This window comes from Belonocnema kinseyi, chromosome 6, assembly GCF_010883055.1.
Source record: "Belonocnema kinseyi isolate 2016_QV_RU_SX_M_011 chromosome 6, B_treatae_v1, whole genome shotgun sequence".
NCBI lineage: Eukaryota > Metazoa > Arthropoda > Insecta > Hymenoptera > Cynipidae > Belonocnema > Belonocnema kinseyi.
Genome location: NC_046662.1, coordinates 100,443,527 through 100,466,965, shown reverse-complemented (window position 1 = coordinate 100,466,965; position 23,439 = coordinate 100,443,527). Strand labels below are relative to the sequence as shown.

Sequence of the window (23,439 nt, the reverse complement as noted above, 5' to 3'; positions counted from 1 at the left end):
GCGCATACTTTGAATAAAATATTTGTTATCATTCTCTTGAAATAAATGTGTTTTTTTCTTGAAAAAATACCGGTTTCATATGTATACACCTGGTATTATTGATTTCTAATTAGTCGCTCACAAAGTCGAACTTATCAATATTGGGCCTTACCATTCATATCCTTAGTTTAAGTTTGTGTTCAAACTGTTAAGGCTCCAGATTTCATAATTTAAATTATTCAAAACTCAACGACAACCAAAAACAGGCAAAAAGACACTCTCCTGAATTAAAAAATTTTCAACACTTCCAGATGAAAACTTAAAAAGTTTGCTATTCAAAAACTCTTTAATTAGTCGTCTAATAATGACCACGTTTGAAAATGAAAGTCTTCTAATTTCAATACGTTGTATTTTAAGGGTTTAAAAACAAGCATTATCTTAAAATAAAACATTCGAAATGTTAAAGTATTAAATTTACAAACTTTATTTATACGAATCCAATGGCAAGGGCTGAAAAAGTTCCCTAGCTTTGATTATTTATTAACCAGCCAAAACAAAATTCCCGGTTTAAACGTTTTTCTTTCACATTTATTTAATTATCATGAAAAGTGATTTGAATAAATCATTTGTTTCACTTATTTTTAATGCAAAATGAAACTGTAGACAATTGGATTAAATATGAAATGGAATTTTCACTTACCGTTTTACGTCCTGCGTACTGATTGTACATTTAATATTTTCGTTTGTACCCTCTTGATTGCCCTTATAGGGGGAAATAAGAATTTCGGCACATCCCCAAAAATTATAATTTTTCGGTTTTTCTTTTTGCATACGTTTGTACATCGCTTGTACTGTTTGTACATTTGATATTAACGTTTGGTCCCTCTCGGTTGCCGACTAGGGGAAAATACGAATATAGTGCCATCCCTCCGAAATTTAAATTTAAAAATTTCTCTTTTTGCTATCGTTCGTGCGTTGTTTGTGCTGTTTATAGAGTTAATATTTCTTTGTACCCTCTAGGTTGCCCAGCTAGTGAGAAAGTCCAAATTTCGTGTCATCAACAATTAGTTAATATTCTTCTTTGTACCCTTTTGGTTGCCTGGCTAGTGGGAAGATCAAAATTTCGTGTCAACACGAATTTCGAAAATTTTATTGTTTTTTTTTGTAAATCTTTACACATAGTTTTTTGCAGATATTATTAATTATTATTGTTCGTTATTAGTCAAAAATTTGAAAGTTTTAATCAAAATGGCGGATAAAAACACGGCAACGCCAAATTTTCAGCCCTACAATTTTTAAAGAAACAGAACGAAAGAAGTACTAGAATGTGCATTTATGCAGTCTCTGAATATTATATTAGGACTGAGAACACACGTGTTGGAAAAGAAGTAAAGAAATATTTCCACACGTAGCCAAAGCAGCGTCTCGATACTTGGCTGTACAAGCCTCGTTAGTGCAAAGCGATAGATTATTTTCAATTACTTGTAATATTGTTACTCCAAAGAGGAAACGTTTGCTTCCCAAGCATGTGACGCAGCTATCTCTGCCTACAACCAATTTGCGCAGAAGGAAGATATCAATCCTTGCTTGCGATATTTTCTATCATTTAAATGTAAAGGTTTTTAGTATAACTGAGACGACTTTTTATAAAATTTAATTTTCACTTGAAGTTTTTTCGACGTATATAAAGTTATTTAGTCTTCAGTTTTAATTGAAATCTTAAATTCCCATGGTGTTCGATTAATATAACAACAGATTTAATTTGAATGTAGTATCATTGAAACTTAAAGTTATATGCAGTGTTGAGGAAGTTCTTTAAAAAAATGAATTAATTACAGGTACAATTACTTAGTGAAAACAAATACTTATTACACTTACACTGATTAAAGTCCTAGAAGTTTCTGAATAGTTCCTTTTTATACACGAATTGCGGGAGCATATATTACATGATAAAAAATTATATAGTAAGTATTTCGAAAAAATAAATTAACGTTGTTATTATTACTTAGCATTGGGCCGACGCTGCCAGTGCTAGCGCAGTACTGCACCAGTAGTCAATTTCCTATTGCGTAATATATTTACATCGAGCTACGCGCTTGGTTATTGCGTACTTCTCCCACATTTTTGCATAAGACTTTCAGAATTAAAGGTCAAATTTATTTATTTGTAATTTGATTTTTCATGGCATTACATCCTATAATGGAATGATTACCAAAAAATTCTAAGCTCTTTTTTGTGTTAATAACTTTTGTCTTTATGTTTCTTTTATATCTTGTGTCGTTTCTACAAAAAAATTTAATTATTATTTCTAATGTTGTTTTTTACAAATAAAACAAAAATAACACGTCTTGTCAAAAACTTATTATTAAAAAATTTGTAAATATTTGTCGGTGCACTAATTCTTGTGTTTTTTATCATATTTTGTATCTTGCATAATAATTGCAGAAAGATAACAAAAGGCTTAATTGTTTAACAAATTATTTAAAAAAATGTTCACCGAGATATCTCCGAGAAGAATCCAGAGGTGTTTTTATTTTTTTGAAATGACTCTTAGTTTTTTTAAATTAATTGCACAACTTTGAAATCCATATCTGTGGCAAACTTCAACGTCGTGAATATCGTACGTCACGCGGCATGGAGCGCGGACCGTCAACACGAAAACACGCACAACTTTTGATATTATAGGAGTTTCCTAATTTTTTTTACCAAAATCTTCGTAATTAAACGAGCTATCGTAATTAGTCAACTAAAGCATTGAAATCAATTGAGAAGTTAGAACGAATTCTATTTGTTTATAAAAGTAGTTGCTAATTCCATCAATATGTATGTAACAATGGTAAAATAATTTTTATTTTATAGAATGAACATATTTAACGAAACAGCCAAAAATTCTGGCGGTTTGTACCGATTGGTATCCACAAAATAAAAATTTTGCAAAAATGTTTTATGGCCATTTTATTTATGTAAAACTCTAACTTATCACGCATTTCTGAAGAAAAATTACAACCCATAAAAAAGGTGGCCTATTTGACAAATTTTGACACTAGTCCATTCTGATTTTATATTTAAAATTTATCGTTCCTACAAACCACCACTACTACTACGATTACATGCAGATAGACGCCCTTGTAGCAATTGTTTTTTTCTGGCACAGGGGGTCTTTAAACGTGAAGATACAATGAAAACCGACCATGTCAAATTTTACATAAAGCTAATACTTTCTCTTTGGGATGAGAATGTAAAATCACTCAAAATTATATCATTGTTTATTTTAAACATACAATATAGCAGATATTATGTTCAAAATTAAATTCAGTTTTGGAAATTCGAACGAAGGGCTGATCGAATTGAAAAATTCGAACCGACGACAGTGGGTGTCGAATTTCGGTTTCCAACATTCGAGCGAGGGTCGACTCGAATCGAAAAATTTGAACCGACGATAGCACGCGTCCAAGTTCGGTTTTGAATATTCGAGCGACAGGCCGATCGAATTGAAAAATTCGAACCGACGACGACTCGAATTGAAACAAATAAATATTTGTTTATTAGCTAACGACACTGGAATTTGTAAATATTCGTACATAATTGATACAATAGTTAAAGGATTGCAAATTTTATTAGATCAAATCATTAAATATCTTGAATAATTGAAAATTAAAATGACTAGTAGTAAAACTGACGCTATCAAAGTTACTAAGAAAAGACCGAAAATAGTTTAAAATATGAAAATAGTCGACACAGTCTAAACATTCTTCCGGCGCTCTGCCTCTGGACGTACTGCCATTTACTTTACGTTGATATACATGTTTGGTTAGTCGTTCATCTTTTATTCTCCCAAAATTCCCAAACCAACTTCAAGAATTGCTTTGAAATATGCCAATTAGTGTCTCCTCTACGTCACATTCTTTCAGGATTATTTCATTACTGATTTAGTTCAATGTTTTGTCATATATCATCCGCAGGAATTTCATGCTCTGATAACACAGCCATACAAAAAATTGTTTTTTGCGCCTGGAGGTCAGATAATGTTTACTATATGTTTTTGGGGTCGTTGAATCCGCATCCGAGGTCTAAAGCCCCCTAACACGTCAGGGTACTGACATAACCCCAAAAACTTCATAATTTGTTTTTCGATTCCGGGGGTCAGACCTTGTTTAGTACATGTTTTTGGGGTCGCTGAATCCGAATCCAAAATTTCACACCAGTATGTGAATTTTTTGAAATTAAAAATCCGCTGAATATAATAAAATGAATCTGGTTACATGACACTCTAAAAAATATATCTACAATTTTCGATAATACACACCATTTTTAGAGAGGAATTTTTAAAATGTAAAAGTAAATAAAAACTTTTTCCTTTTGTTTCTTTATTTATATTGTATAATTAAATCTATTAGAAGAGAAACGACATTAAAGTGGAAACTGAAACATTTGATTTTAAATTTTAGCACCTTGGATTTGTCATTATTGGCACCAGTCGAGCGATGCTTGCTAATCGAATATCATTTTTTCTGGGAGTACGTGGAACTAGTTTAAGTATCGACAGTGGCGATAATGCTGGTGGGGTTGTATTGGAAGAAGCAATTCGAGCCATAAGAGAAGGAAGATGTGATGACGCCATTGTCGGTGGTTGTAATCTGGCTTTACATCCTCATGTATCTTTACAAATGTTCCATGCAGGTTCCATGCTGTTTTTTTAATCATCTTTAAACATTTCTTTATAAAAGCCATAAATAATTAAAATTATAAATTTCAGGCCTTCTCTCACCTGATGGAAGAACAAAGTCTTTTGACAGCAAGGCTGATGGTTATTCACGAAGTGAAGCAGTAACAACTTTTTTTCTGCAGCGAGCACGTGATGCTAAACGAATTTATGCAGAGATAATGGCTGCAAGATCATCTTGCGGACCTGCCATTGATAAAATAATATTGATTCCAACCAGTGATACTCAAGAAAGAGTCATCAGAGACACATTAGATGATTGTGGACTTTCTGCGAAAGATATCACTTATGTTGAAGCTGATGGATCAGGAATCAAAGAAATGGATGAACAAGAGGCAAAAGCCTTGGATAATGTGTATAATGAAGGTCAAAGTTCACCTCTTCTTATTGGTTCTGTCAAACCCAACTTGGGTCATACTTTTCAAGCCAGTACTTTTAATTCAATAATCAAGGTATATAATATTAAACGAGAATAAGGAAAATTAAAAGATATACAGTGAAAAACTATAGTGAAAGTAAAATATGTTTAATTAAAGGTGATCACAGCAATGGAAAGTGGACTCATTCCTCCCACCATTAACTACGAAAAACCTTCTGAAAAAATTCCAGCGTTGGCAGCAGGTCGCCTGAAAGTTGTAACAGAATTAACTCCATGGCAAGGAAATTATGGAGCTATTAATACTGCATCTGGATCAGGTAATACCACGCACGTGATTCTCAAAAGTTTTAAGAAAAAAAAGACAAATGGTGGACAACCCGAAGATGACCTACCACGGTTAATAATGGTTTCTGGACGTACGCAAGAAGCTGTTGAATCTATTCTCAATGATGTAAAAATCTTTAATAAAAAAATATTAGGTATACAAAGCTATTAAAATTTTTTAAAGTATTTTTTAGAATTTAAAATCATATGTTTAGTTGGAAAGCAGACCAGTGGATATTGAATTGCTGCAGTTATTTTATGATATTTTTGAAAAGGACATTCCTGCCCATTTATACAGAGGTTTTACTGTTTTACCTTCTCGAGGGATGCCCCAGTCCACACGTCAAGAAATTCAATTTAATGGTGGAGAAAAAAAAGAAATTTGGTTCGTTTTTTCTGGTATGGGTTCGCAATGGCTTGGAATGGGTAAGTCTAAGAATGTTGGAAATATCATGAACATCAGAATGCTGAAAAAATGTTCTAGTGCAACATATTTTATGTAGGGGAAGCTTTGATGAGGATACCAATATTTATGGAGGCAGTCAGAAAGAGCGATACTATTTTAAAACCACGAGGCATAAATGTTGTGAACATATTAACAAGCAAAGATCCCAAGATATTTGAAAATATTATTCATTCTTTTGTAGGAATCGCTACTGTACAGGTATTATCAAACAAGTTTTTAGTAGAACCAACTATGTGTGTTTTTACTCGCCTTTGTTCGAGTGCGCTTATTGAATATTGTGAAGTAATCTGCAATTATACTTTCTAAAATGCTTTGGAACGTTTTTTAGTGTTTAATAATTTTCTAGAACGTTTGGGACTAGAATGTTCATTCACGAATAATAACGAAATTTGTAATTTTGTAATCAGATTGGTTTGGTGGACCTGTTAAAAGCAATTGGCATTGAACCAGACTTTATGCTTGGTCATTCAGTTGGTGAACTTGGTTGCGCATATGCCGATGGTTGTATCACATCAGAAGAAATGGTACTTGCAGCTTTTTCTCGAGGATTAGCTTCAATAGAATCTGACTTACCAAAAGGCTCTATGGCTGCAGTTGGCTTAGGTTTTGAAGCTGTAAAACCTCTTTGTCCTCCTGATATAGATATAGCTTGTCACAACTCTTCAAACAGTTCTACAATTAGTGGTCCAGCAGAATCCATGAAAAAATTTGTCGAAGAACTCAAAGTCAGTATGCCCTTTGTATGACAATAAATCATCCTGCATTTGACGCACCACGAAGAAAGAGAAGAAGCGATGGAAGAGACATTCTAAGTCAGGCATTTAGACAGTCGGGGACAATCAGCAAAATCCATTCCCTCTATACTTACGACTTCATATTCTCGCTTTATGTTCTCTCATACCTCATCTAGCTGGCTTAGACTGGTTACAGTGATGCAATAGACTGGTCTATGTGAAATCAATAAATACTATCAATAATAATACAGATAAATATTTTAAAGAAATCTTCACTTTAAAAAAATTAATTATTTTGCACCTAAGGAATAACTTTTTTTTAAATAATTTATTTAGAATATAATATTACATGTTTATACTTTGTAATATAAATAGACCCGCGCATTTTCGCTTGAGCCATACGCACGCGTCGAAATAAGCGTTGCACGCCACGCTTTGCAGCTTAATAACAGTTCCAACCTTGCACATAGAAATTTAATTTCTTTTTTAATATGAAACAGCGGTTCAAAAAATATCGATACCTTTCCCCGTGGTTCGTCGCGTATTGTTAAAATATTGTATAATTATAAACGATGTTTGCAACCTTTTTTTCTAGATGAAGGGAATTTTCGCTCGAGAAGTTTCCTGCAGTAATATTGCGTACCACAGCCGTTACATTGCACCAGTCGGCCCTAAATTGCTCAAGTATCTTCAGCAGGTGATTTCAGAATCTCGCCCCAGAAGTAATCGTTGGATTAGCTCTTCTGTTCCAAAATCCGAGTGGAATTTAAAAAAGGCTCGCTTATCATCACCTGAATATCATACTAAGAACCTCTTGAATCCAGTTCTTTTTGCTGAAACTTCATCATTGATTCCTGCGAATGCTGTGGTTATTGAAATCGCACCTCATGGACTTCTGCAAGCAATCTTGAAGAAATCTCTACCAGAAAGCTGCATGAATGTGCCTTTGACAAAAAGAGGCCATGAGGACAATGTTGATTTCTTGATGACGGCTCTGGGAAAAATCTACAATGTGGGGCTTCAATTTAAGATCAAAACCATTTTACCTGAGGTCGATTACCCTGTAGGCCGTGAGACTCCTTCAATTTCATCTCTTATAAAATGGGATCATTCAGCTGATTGGTAAATTTAATTTAATTTATAATTGACAGAAATATAATTTATGTCATTGATAAGAAATATTGCAAGTTTGCTTTTTTCTAAGGTTCACGAGCTTCTACCAAATCTCTGATAATAATGTCAACGGAGAAAAAATCTTTGAAATAAACTTAGCTGAAGACAACTGGAAATTTTTAGAAGGACACAGGATCAATGGCAATATTGTAGTTTCCTGTGCGACATGCTTGAAACTTGCCTGGGATATTTGGAAGACGTTTAACGATGTTGGCAGACTTTCGATTATTTTTGAAGATGTGAAGATTCATCAACAACAGGTTTTTGTTCCCAAAAATGGGTTTTTTATGCTGACTGTCATGGTCCAGAAAGGTGAATCTTGATAATGATATATTATTTTTGTGGTGACGGCACAAAATTCACGTGTTCACCTGGTTGCGGTTTGAACCTAAACTCTCTCGTTTTAAGCGGCGTGTGTGGACCTGAATATATACACTGAGAGACCTTTTGATAGAATTAATGAAATAAATTAATTAGACTTCAGTATAATATCGTTACAAAATAGGGAAAACTGAGGTTTTATTATATTTATTCGTATTCCTATGAAGATGACAGAAATCTGAGACGCCTAGCAAACTATGAACTCATTATTCTTGATTTTTTATACAGTTTCGTTTGAGAATGCTCCTCGATTGTTTCCGCTATTTTCCGATCGAGCCCAAAGTTTATGATCCACAATATTTTTAACAAAATTTAACTCTTTCTCTTTTAAATTCATTCATTCATTATGTAATTTAAAACATAGGAATTCTTTCTCGCGAAATTAATACACTAAGGTAATAAGATTTAATTCAATAAGTACAATTTATAAGCTATTACATTTAAATACATTGAAGTTTATTATACTCAGTTACTAAGATATCAAATTAGAGAATATTATTCATACAAGAATATTATCAGTTCCGTTAAAAAAACGTATTTTATAAAAAATCAATTTAAACATTGGAAATCATAATGCCCTGAGTTTTTAAGCGACGCCGCTTAGACGAGATTTTTGTCAAATATTCCATAATGTAAGTTAGCCGTGGGGTTTAGTTGTTAGGAAATGCGTTAGTGCTTTAGATAAGTTAGGTTTCGAATCTCACCGTAGCCGTTTAGATTTTTCATAGCGATTATGCGTGCGATTATGTATGTAGTGAATAAATTTAGTATATAATAATAATAATAATAATTGCACGCGTGTTTAAGTATTCAGTTGTATTTAATTTGTGTATTTATTTCCTTCTTCTGAAGGCTAAATCTTTCGGTAAAGTGAGTTATTTATCATATAGTTGTTTAAGATTCTCATATGCTTTTGTATCACAACTTCAAACGATGTTTTTGCTCATTCAAATAAAATGTATAACTATCGTTTTAACTTCACTTATTAAATTTGATATAGTGAATTTTTAATTCTCGTACTTTTTATAAGAGTTAATGCAAAATCCTTTCCATTTGTTCAAATAAAAATATTAGTTTTGACGGCTGAAAAGCACTATATTAATTTTGGACACGCAAACCCTGTTTTCCCCATGTTGAAACGGTATCATACTAAATTCTCATTCATTTTTATCATTTATTCTAACAAAAAGTCTCTTAGTATATTGTTAGACCTCGCAGTAGAACAGTGGTTTAAGGGTATCAGGTCCAAAATTATATATTAGAAACAAAATGGAGGAGCATGCGCGATCGCACGTGGTTTTAAGAATGTAAGAATGTAAATGTAATAATAGATAAGTGCCACATTTCTTTTATAGTGCCTTTACATGCACTTGATTCACCGACTTGAAAAGAGAGATCACATTCTATCCCCCACTAGCAGAACACGCTTTCCATTTTGCGCATCTCTACCAACAACAAATATACAGTACATGCCATGTGGGAGAGCCGTCTTCTTGGCTTGAGCAATATTTTCAGAACTCGAGATAGGCTCGGGCCTTCGACCTTCGCTCTACCTCTCCTTCCGAAAACATTGCCCTCAACCATGAAAAAACGGTACTCTCCTTCTTGCTAAGTATTATACTACTTACATGCACTGATTAAAAAGTACATCTTCACTAGGAAGCGGAAAATTCGAGGCAGTCAATAATGAGATTCTGATAGCTTCTGGTCTAATACGTACTACAGATTCTCCAGCTCAGGAACGTTTGAAAATCCCTTTAACTGAGATTAATGATCAATTGGAGCTTAAAGAAAGTGATATATATACCGAGTTAAAGATGCGAGGCTTCCAGTATTCTGGCTCATTTAGAAGTATTCGCAAAGCTTCTATGAATGGATCAAGTGGCACTTTGAATTGGAGAAATGATTGGACAACTTTTCTGGATGGCATGTTGCAGATGTATGTCTTTGGAAATGATACCAGACAAACGCAATTACCTCTCTCAATAAAAAAGATTCTTATCGATGTCAATATGCAAGAAGAAATTACCAAGAATTCAGAAGGTGAGTTTTTCATTATAAGTTTATGGTCATTCTTAAAATTGTCCGATGTTAAAAAATACACATCTTTCTGCACAGAAATACTAGTAACAGTTGATCATGGGTTGAACTTGATAAACTCTGGTGGGGTACAAATCACAGGAATCACCGTAGAATCCGTATTGCCCGATCCGGAAACCAGAAAATCACTCATCGAAGGAATGGCTGTGATTCCTTATACTGATGGAGCTCTTATGACAACAACAGACATTCTTCAAATTATTTTACAACTATCAACCGAGAAGGAAAACGAAGAAAACCTTATTTACATAATCGAAGAAGCCGACAATGAAAGGAAAGATTATCAACGAATTTTGGAAGAAATAGCAAAAAATTTTAAACTTCAACTTAAAACCGTCTCCACTGCATGGCTAAAAAATGGCAAAACTAAATCCGAGAATGTAACTCTCGTAATAATATCTGATGCGAAAGTATGCATAAAATCTGATTTTATAAAATTACTTGATGATAAAGCTTTTCTGCTAACTATCGTAGACTCAAATAATGGTACTGATCTTATAAAAAAATTAGAATCAACAGGTTTAGGAATGGTCTTAAATAAATGTCCATCCGTTGATCAAATGATGTTGGTTTTCCGTAAAAGAAAATCCATAAGAAAAACTAGTATCATGGAAATAAATGATGACAAGTACGACTGGTCAAAGGATGTCCAAGCTAAACTTAATTTTCAAAATTGTGAAAGGATGGTCGTGTTGAACAATACGAAGGATTCTATAAATTATTTAGAAATTCTTGACCTTCTTCAGGAAGTATCTGGCCGAGAAAAAATTCGTTTCTTTGATATTCGTGATCCCAAAGCTTCCAAGTTTTCGCTCAATGATCCTTTTTATCAATCCCAATTGCAAATGGATCTTATCTTCAATGTTCTTTTGCCAGGGAAACTTTGGGGCTCTCACAGAAGATTTAAAGTTGATTCTGACCTTCGAAGTGTATCAAATTGGAAAGCCAGTCAAATGCTGCCTGGTAAACCAGATTCGGTAATCTGGATAGAGGAACATGAATCAAGTGAAATTGAAAATGACAGACTTATTAAAGTTGAATATTCATCAATAAGCCCGAATGACCTTCGGGAAACTACTGGAAAATTACCAAGTGGCCTTTCTAGAAGAAATGTTCTTGAAGAAAAGACATTTGGTTCTGAATTTTCAGGACTAGACTCAAAAGGAACTAGAATTATGGGAATCTGTGAAAACGGTACTTTGCGCAGATTTATTAAGCCTGATTCTGAATACACTTGGTTAGTTCCTGAATCCTGGAATTTAATAGATGCTGCTACTGTTCCTTTAGCATATGTAGTAGCATACAATGCTCTGTACCTTAAAGCAGATATGCAGAAAGAAAACTCGGTTCTAATTTTTGATGGGTCTTGTCGTTTTGGTCAGGCAGCTATTAACTTGGCAATTAATGACAGTTATGAAGTTATAACTACGTACGCTAACGACGAAGAGAAGAATTTTCTTCATTCTAGATATCCAACTATTCCAGAAAGTAACATCTTTCCTGCAAACAATTCCGTTTTAAGAAATAAAGTTTTAGATAAAACGAAAGGCGAAGGCGTTGATATTATCATCTGCAACAATGGTGATTCACAGACTATAGAGACAGCTTTAATGTGCGCCAAACAAAATTCTCCTGTAGTTGTCATTGATGATATAGATGATTTCTTTCATGAATCTGTAGGCTTGAAAGTATTTTTGAGAGAGATCAGCTTATATTCAATTAGCCCTAAAAGGGTGACCAGTATGAATAAAGAACTAAAAAGGGAACTAGCAGATATGATTAAGGATGGCATTGCTGAGGGAGTAGTCAAACCATTGTCGAGGAAGGTGTATCCTAGGGAAATGTTAGAAAATGCATTTCACGATGGCATCTCCAAAAAAGAATTCGGAACAGTGAGTATTAAATACAAAGTTAGCTATAAAAGTTACACTCGAAGCAAAATTCTTAGGATTTTAAAACATATAAACTTGATAAATAAAAAAAGATCAATTATAGAAAGCAATCATCCAAATATTTCCAATCTAAATAAGAACAAAAACGCAAATAAAAAAAGACGAAGAATTCGTCCAAATACACTTAATTCTTTTTTTTATCATCTTTCTTTATTTGAAGGGGTCTAGGTACAAAAGGGGGTAACAAAAATTTTATTCAAAATGTGTTTTTTTGTTGCATTTTCTAATAATAACGAATGTTCTTGATAGGCATTCGTTTCAAAAACTTGAAATTTGTTTATAGTTTTTGAACAATTATTCAACAAAGCCAAGCTCAGTGCTAACTGCGGAGGGCCCGAAATACGAAAGGATGCATTTGTAAATTAGATCTTATATCAAATCGATATTTGGCTGGTAAAATATGTGGATATTGAATGCAAGACTAAAAATACAGCTATTTGGCGATTGTAAGTGAAAAGTAGGGAGATCAGCGGTGCTTTTCTGCTGCAAGGATTTCCCGTATGGTAAAGAACATTTTATTTAGAAGTGAACACGTGTTTGCACAAACTTCTTGTTTGAGCTCTTCATCAATTTTCCTCAGCTGATTTATCAAGTTTCAAAATTCCACAAAAAAAATCATAATTAATAATAGATTTAAAGCTTTCACGATGATTCATTTTGGTGAAAAGAGATATTTCGTGTTTCAATCGTGTACAAAACTACGAAACGTCGGCAAAATTCTTAGTTTTGTATACGACTGGAACTCGAAATATATCTGTTTATCTATCATAATTAATAGGGGTTTTTAAATCGAATAGTAAAGATTAGAAATCTGCACGAATAAAAATGGCGTAGATATTCAATGTAAAATTCAATTTTTGTTGGTTAGCCCCTTTTTTACCTAGACCGTTCATTTCTACCTTTTATAATCTTTAAAGAAGAATTTTTTACAAATGTTACCAACACTTTTGGTGTGCACCCAATATCCTTATCAATGCAATGGAAATTAATGATAAGCAAAGCTTGCCAATATACCAGAACCCAAGAGAAAACGAAGATGTTCTCACCATGTGTGCTGAAAAAAGATTGGATCTATATGCGTAACACACTGAAACACCCTTAGAGTTCGGTGTGCTGCACATGATTTAGATAGAAATACGATGGCGAACCTGTGAAACGCTCACATGTAGTCAACGAATGGACTTAAGGCGCTTCCTCAGGCTTGAAAATTAGCCCATGCATTACGCTGACAAGTTTTTCTCCTACAATTCTGAATTGTATGATTTCATATCTCAACCACAGATTATTTCAACCTTCCCATTGTTATAGATAAGAGCGACTTAAGAGATATAAAAAATCATTTAAATATTAGGCGATTCAATTTCAATATTCTGCATTAGATGCATTAGATAACGACAAGACGTTAAAAAAAAGAAGAAAATCGGTTAATCCGTTCAATTTCTGTTGAGAGTTTTCGCAACTTATCCTCTCTTCTCAGATTCTACGACAAAAAAAATGGAAGAAAGATGCTACATATTCTTGAATCGGAAAAATCTGAAATTGCAAGTTATTTCATTTTCAAGATTATAACCCTTGAAGAGTATGCAATTCGCAGCCTTTTCTTCAGAAATTCGTTTTCCATAATTTTCAACCTAAAACTCGAAATTCATACTTTATTTCTCTTTTTTTCTTGAATCTTTGTTTCAAATACAGCTGCTTGCTTCACAATGAATGTGCTGTTGCTCAGGATTGATGCACTATTTTATGTCAAACAAGATAGTTATATTTTTAACCGAAGAGATTAATTAAAATCAACAGAAGGGATAAAGCTCAAAACATAAATTTTCAACAAAACAATCTCATATTCGATCAAATAGTTGAATATTCAACCAAAAAGATGATATGTTAACCAATACGGTTTGTTTATTACCAAAAAGATCAATCTTAAAACAAATAGTGCAAGTTTCTATACTAAAAAAAAGGATAAATTTTCAACCGAAAATGTAATAGTACAATTTTTTGTAAAGAAGATTAATTTTTATTTGAAAAAATACGAATGTGCACCAAAATATATACTTTTTCAACAAAATTGTGAAAACTATGAAGAGAAAAGGCAAATTATCTACAAAAGGGTTGAATTTTGAACCAGAAAATTATGTCATTTTAATAAAAAAGTTAATTTTTTACCAAGTAGTTAAATTTTCGAATGAATAGGTTTATTTGTAACTCAGCAGTTGAATTTTCTACCAAAATAGTTAAATTATGAACCAAACGTATGATTTTTCAAGAATAAAGTTTACTTGCTACCCACAATTTTTATTTCCTACCAATTTTATACATTTTTAAGCCAAAAATATGAATCTTCACAAAACTGAATTTATTTGAACAAGAGTTCAACATTCAACCAAATATTTGAATTTTCAAATAAAAAGATGGATGTGTTCAACGAAAAAGAATTTTTCACCAAGAAGATTCATTTTTTAATTAAAAATCAATTACATTATTCATCTTTATTAAAGTAAAAAATTATGATTCACTGTAAACATTGATTAGAGAAAATTGTCTAATATTAACAAATAAAAAACAGAAACGTTCGAAATTTAAACTATGTACTTTTAAATGGAAAATGTATTCGACAAATTTTCAAATAAATATGACCTTGAAAGCTACATTAAAAAAATTGATATGTCAAAATGAAATCATTTCTTCATTTCTTAATTATTTCAATTTTAAAAATCTGAAGTTTTACGGTAAGCATTAAATTATAAAAGTTTCCCTATTTATAACTTTGAACTTTTCAATTAACATTAAAATTGTGGAATTTCTAACATACCTATTGACATTTTAAGCATTGTTCACTTCTGAATTTTTTAATATTTTCCATCTAGCCGTAAATTTTTTTTCGTACGTTCTTTCAGAATAATCCCATTTTCAAGGATTACAATTGAGCCTGTTTTTTTCATTTTTACTGCGGAGAATGAAGGTGTCCTTATTTCAATATTCTAAAGATTCCTGTAATTAATATGTATTGAAAGAACTTATAAGCTATGCCGTCTATTATTATTTCGTGAGCAATGTGCCGTAAAAGAGCAATAAGAAGATAAATGTAATATAATACTTGACAATGAAATATTGTCCCCTAAGAGTTTTGAAAAATTGATGATTTAAAATTTGAAGGGCTGAAAATTGTATTATTTTTAATTAAAAGAATTCAAAATAAAATAGAATTATTGAAAATTTACATTTAAAAAAATTACGAATTTAAATCCTATAAAGGATTCAAATTTGACCATTTGAAATTGAAAATCAAATGGAATATTTCAAAGCAAAAGCACCTGAAATTGTATAAATGTAAAGTTGTATTAGATTTAAGAAATTGCGATGTAACTTAAACATTTATTACAGAAATTTTTGGAAAATCGAAATAAGGAGACCTTCATTCTCCGCAGTCAAAATAAGAAAAACAGTCTCAATTCTAATCCTTGAAAATGGAATTATTCTGAAAGAACGTTCGAAATCAAAAGTACGGCTAAATGGAAAATATTTAAAAGTTCATAAATAAACAATGTTTACAATGTTAATTGGACTGTTAAAAATTCCACAATTTCAATGTTAATTGAAAAGTTCAAAGTTATAAATAGGGAAACTTTTATAATTCAATGCTTACCGTAAAACTTCAGAATTATAAAATTGCAACCATTAAAAAATGAAAAAATTATTTCATTTTGACATATCAATTTTTTTAATGTAGCTTTCAAGGTCATACTTGTTTGAAAATTTGTCGAATACAAAATTTTCTATTTAAAAGTACATAGTTTAAATTTCGAACGTTTCTGTTTTTTATTTGTTAATATTAGACAATTTTCTCTAATCAATGTTTACGGTGATTCATAATATTTTACTTTAATAAAAATGAATAATGTAATTGATTTTTAATTAAAAAATGGATCTTCTTGGTTAAAAAATTCTTTTTCGTTGAATATATCCATCTTTTTGTTTGAAAATTAAACTCTTGTTCAAATAAATTCAGTTTTGTGAAGATTCATATTTTTGGCTTAAAAATATATAAAATTGGTAGGAAATACAAATTTTGGGTAGCAAGTAAACTTTATTCTTGAAAATTCATACGTTTAGTTCATAATTTAACTATTTTCGTAGAAAATTCAACTATTTAGTTACAAATGAACCTATTCATTGGACAATTTAACTACTTAGTAGATAATTAACTTTTTTATTTAAATGACATAATTTTCTAGTTTAAGATTCAACCCTTTCGAAGATAATTCGGCTTCTTCTTCATAGTTTTAACAATTTTGTTGAAAAAGTACATATTTTGGTGCACATTCGTATTTTTTTAAAATAAAAATTAATATTCTTTACAACAAATTTTACTATTTCATTTTCGGTTCAAAGTTTATCCTTTTTTAATATAGAAATTTGCACTATTTGTTTTAAAATTTATCCTTTTTTTAATAAACAAACCGTCTTGGTTAACATGTAACCTTTTTAGTTGAATATTCAACGATTTCATTGAATGTGAGACTGTTTTGTTTGAAAATTCATGTTTTGAGCTTCATCCCTTCTGTTGATATTAATTAATCTCTTCGGTTAAGAATGTGACTATCTTGTTTGACATAAAACAGTGCATCAATCCTGAGCAACAGCACATTTATTGTGAAGCAAGCAGCTGTATTTGAAAGAAAGATTCAAGAAAAAAAGAGAGATACATTATGAATTTCGAGTTTTCGGTTGAAAATTATGAAAAAGGAATTTCTGAAGAAAAGGTTGCGAATTGCATACTCTTCAAGTGTTATAATCTTAAAAATGAAATAACCTGCAATTCCACATTTTTTCGATTCAAGAATAGGTAGCACCTTTCTTTCATTTTTTTGTCGTAGAATCTGAGAAGAGAGGATAAGTTACGAAAACTCTCAACAGAAATTGAACGGGTTAACCGATTTTCTTCTTTATTTTTTTAATCGTCTCGTCGTTATCTAATGGATCTAATGCAGAATATTGAAATTAAATTTCTTAATATTGTAATGATTTTTTATTTCTCTTAAGCGGCTCTTATCTCTAACAATGGGAAGGTTGAGTGAGGCATGACAGGCACTCAATCAAATCCCGAGCTCGATCCTCGGTTTTTACGATGTTTTAAGTATCGTCGAAAATATAACACTCTAGTTCCATTCGGAAATGATCTGCCCTAAATTTCTTTCACCATGGGTACACTCATGGTGGCCATTTGCTACTTCCGAGGCGCACAAAATGCATCGAATTTCCCATTAATTGTAATACAAGAAGAACCAGACCATTTTTCGAAAAATTCCTCTTTGAGGGATTGTACTGACCCACTAAAATTATGTCGTTCAAATATGAGATCGAAATATTCATAATTGTGGAAAAAATCCTGTCATTCGTAAATGCATGGGCTAATTTTCAAGCCTTAGGAAGCACCTTAAGGATGACTTGATGGACTGTTTTGATGTCAGCATTATCCCTGCTTGCGGAGTGCTTATGGCGCTTACGCGCACTCTGTGAGAAATCAGTTAAGTTTATGGTGCAGCGACAGCTTTGGCTGATTCGAATGAAAGTCAAAAGCCGACGATGGATCATAAAACCAGAAGATGATTACATCAACTCAACAAGGAGCTTGGATAGGCAAGATACAATGAGATACACTGAAAAGCTCAAAGCTGCTGACAATAAAGTAGTACATTGTTGATAAAACACGTGTTTTATCTGAGACAAGAAGGAGAATACAGAGGAGGGATGCAAGGGGCCGGGAAAATTAACAGTTTTTCGCTAACCCATTGAGCATCTTTAGCGATCTCCCCGTTTCTGTTAAAAATCCACACAAGCCCGGCGAGGTAGAGGCTTTTCATAGAAATGCGTGAAGGACACGAAGAAGTTTTCCAACGCAGGACCAAATTACATCAAGGTCTTCTGCTGAAAAAAGTTTACTTATATACACCAATATTTGGGCCGCATCAGAAACTCATATTCAAAGTCGGACTCGCTCATTTCGTAGTAGCAGATGTTAGGACGCACTATACTCTTACCGAAGAAAGGCTACTTTCCAACCCAGAAAAGCCAAGAGAAGCTGCTAATTTACAGATGCGTGTGCAAAGACGCAGAAGGAATGTTTACTGAAGAGCTTCAGATTTACCTTCTTTTAGACTTATCAAGTGTCTGCTTTAAAGCTTCAAACTTCATCGACACATAGTAAGATGCATAGAGAGACTGATGCCTTTCAAAAAACTAGATTTACTATCTCATCTAAAAATTATCATGTGATAACGAACAGAGTAACCTTCCAGAGGGGCATCTTTCGGGGTGACACCATGAGCCCTCCGCTCTTTTGCATCAAACTTCTGCCACTATATCTCGCTCTACGCAATTCTTTTAGATACCTCTGCGACGACAAAGATCATCGCAAGTCACTTGACACCCACGTGACACGAATTTGAATAAATGTTATACCGCTGTTAACAATAATGAACGTAAAAATGTAGTTTTGTTAATTTTTGGTTCATATTTGGGGCGCTGTGGGAGGAGGGGGAGGTGTTGAAAATAAAATTTATTAGTATGGATTTATTTTGCAAACACTCGATCTTGTAAATCGATTGGAAATATATTTATAATCTTTATTAAATTTTAACATAGTATAAACAGTATATATTGTGCCAGTTAATTTTATAATTCTATGGCTAGATCCCCAACTCGAAAAAGAAGGCTCCTCCGCTTTCTGTCAATAATATTTTAATTTTTCGAATGAAAAGCAATGAAATTGAACCAAATGATGCGAATCTTGAAGCAAAATAGTTCATCAATTCTGACCAAAACAACACATTTATTGTGACATAAGCAGTTGTATTTGAAACAAATAAAGATTCAAGAAAAAAGATAGGCAAATTATGATTCTCTATGATTGCATAGTTCTCAATTTAAACTTGCCACCATGAAATTAAAATAATGAAATGAATGAATGAATAAATGAAATAAATAAGAAAATGGAAATAAATAAATGTAAATTTCATACTTTTCGCATTCAACAGTTTCCAATTTTGGGGGCAGCATCTTTTTCTTTCAGTATTTTTTGTCGTACAATCAGAGAAGAGAGAAAAAAGGTGTATCTAGAAACTGAACGGATTAACCGATTTTCTTCTTTCTTTTTTTAATCGTCTTATCGTTATCTAATGAACCGAATACACAGTATTAAAATTAAAGTCCTGAATATTTGCTAATTTATAATTTCTTTCGACCGACTGCAATCTCTAACAATAGGAAAGTTGAGTGAGGCATGGCAAGCACTCGATCTAAATTCTCGGCTCGATCCTAGGTTTACGATGTTTTAAGTATCGTCGAAAAAATCACACTCTAGACCAGCCGCTGTTCCATAGCCAGCTAGAGGGCCCATGAACTTTGTTTGCCATGAGTACGCTTATGGTGACGATTTGCTACTTTCCAGGCGCAAAAATGCATCAATTTTCAATTAACTGCAATAAAACAAAAACAAGGCCATTTTTCGAAAAAAGCGCTCTGAGAAGTTCTGCATTTAGGCATGTATAGTCTGTGGTTGAAATATGAAATCATACAATTCAGAATTGTAGGAGAAAAAATTGTCAGAGTAATACATGGGCTAATTTTCAAGCCTGAGAAAGCACCTTAAGGTGGGCGCAGACTTCCGAATCTCCAATATCTTCATAACCGAATTGTTCTGGGTACAGCTTAGATCGTATTAAATGGAAGAATTATTTTCTTAAAAATGATCATAAAAAACGAAACAAATGGTAAAAGAGTATTCCTTGAAGAAGCAACAGAGCAGGTGGACGAAAACTCTTGTGCTGAATATAAACGTCTTCCCAGTGGGCACAAAAAGTGGCGACGTCTTTACGACATCGTTATGACACCTTTAGGACAACTTTACGACATCCTACGTCCATGTCGTTTCGCTGCCTTTACGGTGTCGTAAAGACATCGTCAGATCATGCGACTGATTCGCGATATCGTAAAGACAGCGAAACGACATGGACATAAGACGTCTTAAAGTTGTCTTAAAGTTATCGTAACGATGTCGTAAAGACGTCGCCAAAACTTGTGCCCACTGGGTTCAAGGACTTGGTGCGACAGCTGGTAACTGACTATCAGCCTACTGTTCTGATATACCTGGCAGGTAGTAGAAGTTAGGAAGAAGGATGGCATATCTCGAATTTATATATAATACAAGTCTCTGAATAAAATAACAGTGAAACAACATTTTCCATTATCTTTGACTGAAAATATTTTAGATAAGATGGCTGATGCCAGGAACATTAGGATTTAAAGCACGGTTTTTTAGATGTGAGTGTCGCCGAGATCAATGGAAAGTGTACTGTATTCGTCACGTAGACAGACCATTATGAGTTTGTAAAATTACCATTTGGTCTTTGAAAAGCACCATCTGTATTTTAGTGTTAGAGGATCTACATTTTTAGAAAGCTAATTAAAGAAGGGATCATTTTGATGATTGAATTTTGAAGATTGAATTCTTAAGTAACGTGATCAAGAATAGGATAATCCGATCATCATCAAAAAAGATTAAGGACATGCTGAATTTTCCTGAACCCAAGGCTGAGAAAGCTTTGCAATCCTTTCTAGGGTTGTCTGGTATTTTCAGGAAACTCATCCTAATGTTTGCACAGATAGACAGGCCGCTAGGCGATTTACTCAAAGTAGGATTAGACTCCGTATGACTTCAATGTCACTGCAAAGGAGAGGAAGAAAGACCTTAGAAAGGGAGGTGCGGCGACTAGCCAAATTATTTAGTTAAAATACTTATCCTTGTAGTCGATACTCTCGAAGGTGCGAACCTATCACTGCTTCGTAACATCAAAACCATACCCGCGTGCCAGAAACATGCCTACGCATCTTCGAGATGCGGGAGATTTTAGGGGCATGTCGTTTTGACTTCGCCGTACCCTGTTAACACTCATCTCACAGTCATAATGCGTAGCGATACGTGTGGTTTAGCGGGATTCTTTTGAGAGCCAGTGTCATTTTTATAGATGGCCGTTACTCTCAGTGGGACCCTTCGATAGTTATTTAGCATATTTTTGTCAATTATAAGTATATGTGATACATTTTTCAAATAATTTGCAGGTTTATTGTTGAAGATGGTATTTTATTTTATTGATGTGAGTGTGTGATTTGATTTGAAAACGCATGCACTTTGACTATAGCTTCACGTATTACAAAAATTAAATAGAATAAGGATGTACATGATTCGATGAAGCAACACGATATTTGCAACAATGACCTCTGGACAAGCCATTCAGTCAAAGTCTATCCCCTCTCTCACTCCCCCTCCCCCTCTCCCTTTCGATGTCTAATCTCTTAGTCCCACTATTATAGTTGATCGTAAGCTGTGTAAGCGTAGGCTTTGAACCTACTCCGTCGGCTTGCGGGTTCGATTTCCGCCTCGCACTCTGGAAGAGTCCCGGCGGCCCACGCGGTGAATACCAGCCTAGCATGGGAGTTGTTCATCTCCGGAGAGTTGTGGGATCGGTACCTCTAAAGAAAAAGGTTTTCACTAAGTACTTAAAGCTGTTGCTCTTAGTGGTTCGGACCCTACCTTAAACTGTAGGTCCCTTTCTCGCCACCAAGTAAGTGTGTGAGGGTTGTGTAAAGGAATAGGGAATAAGGTGCAAGAAAAATGTAAATTCTTAGGGGACACATTAGAAGCTTCCATTTCATTCCTCTAAAAATTCACCACTTCCCAGAATCTTCTTCGCGTACAATTATACGAACTTGGTGAATCCATTTACAATCACTAGTAAGTATTGACTGATGTTTCTCGCTGAGTGTCCATTGGTACCTCTTCTTTCGGAATTGGATTCGGAAACCCCTCAGCCTTGCCCTGCTTTTAGGAACTACAAATATATTCTACACAATTCTAAATGCATGCTTCGACCTTCTTCGGCAATTTCTCTCTGTATTGTATTAGTATTACCTTCGTGGTTTTTTTTCAGTTTAAAATGTCCAAGTCTCTTGTCCCTTGTATAGCGAACCGTTTTCAGAAGCTAACTCTTGATCTTCTTATGTGTCAGAAGCGTTTTTATCGTCTTGAATCCGCGCTCAGCGGGTCGACGTGCTTCATGCTCACGCCTGGTCGATGTTCCACTTTGTACCGGAACACTTGCAGTTCCATCACCTATCTCGAGACTTTGTGTGAGATACTGTCCTTTTTTGATATCATCTCGAAGGCTGCGCAATCTGTAATAATCTTTAAACAAAGTTCTAACAAACGGACTCTGAACCTTTTCAGGGCCATCACTACAGCCACCATCTCCAACTTGTAGCTGTGTAGATTCATATCGGGATTTGACGTCTTACAGCATCTGTAGTGGACCGGCTGTAACTGCCCATCGTCTAAAGCTACTTAAAGCAGTATTGCTCCTTCCGATATATATTTATTCAGCATAAGAAAAAACTTCCATTCATCTTCTTCCATAATAATACTTTGTCCTTCTTTGAGCAAATTGCCTAGCGGCTTGTCTATCTGTGCAAACATTAGGATGAATTTCCTGAAAATACCAGACAACCCTAGAAAGGATTGCAAAGCTTTCTCAGCCTTGGGTTCAGGGAAATTTAGCATGTCCTTGACCTTTTTTGATTATGGTCGGATTGCCCTATTCTTGATCACGTTACTTAAGAATTCAATCTTTTTCTGAAAGAGTTAAAACTTCATCGAGTTGGTTTCGGGACCAAATCATGCTGCTATCTATAAGACTGAACTTGCGCCAGCTATGCGTAAAAAGAACTGATCACTAGTCCTTCTACAACTTCTGGAACGTCTCTTAATAAAATCTCATATCGTCCGAATACATCAAAATGATTCCTTCTTTAATTAACTTTCTAAAAATGTAGATCCTCTAACACTAAAATACAGATGGTGCTTTTCAAAGACCAAATGGTAATTTTACAAACTCATAATGGTCTGTCTACGTGACGAATACAGTACACTTTTTATTGATCTCGGCGATACTCACATCCAAAAAACCGTGCTTTAAATCCTAACGTTCCGGGCATCAGCCATCATATCTAAAATATTTTCAGTCAAAGATAATGGAAAATGTAGTTTCACTGTTATTTTATTCAGAGACTTGTATTATTACACCATTAAGCCATTTCCCTTTCGGGGTAGGCGTGACTCACTCGGCAGGGGAAAGGAGTAGTGTGTGGATGGGATAGAGATTTTTCAGATTGCT

The 23,439-nt window shown here is 33.6% G+C and overlaps 1 protein-coding gene across 2 annotated transcripts in view; it reads left to right on the top strand.

Moving 5' to 3' along the window:
• The window catches only part of LOC117174964 (fatty acid synthase-like), a 108,570-nt gene that overhangs the window by 76,309 nt on the left and 8,822 nt on the right, over positions 1-23,439 (top strand). Inside the window, exons 3-12 of one of the 2 annotated variants that reach the window (XM_033364435.1) lie at positions 4,428-4,608; positions 4,736-5,154; positions 5,239-5,532; positions 5,621-5,831; positions 5,909-6,069; positions 6,279-6,596; positions 7,201-7,727; positions 7,810-8,090; positions 9,819-10,202; positions 10,278-12,151. In XM_033364435.1, coding sequence (XP_033220326.1) covers positions 4,428-4,608; positions 4,736-5,154; positions 5,239-5,532; positions 5,621-5,831; positions 5,909-6,069; positions 6,279-6,596; positions 7,201-7,727; positions 7,810-8,090; positions 9,819-10,202; positions 10,278-12,151 — 4,650 coding nt within the window. Of the gene's footprint in view, positions 1-4,427; positions 4,660-4,735; positions 5,155-5,238; positions 5,533-5,620; positions 5,832-5,908; positions 6,070-6,278; positions 6,597-7,200; positions 7,728-7,809; positions 8,091-9,818; positions 10,203-10,277; positions 12,152-23,439 lie in introns of both variants that reach the window. The other variant, XM_033364434.1, reaches the window with a different exon arrangement.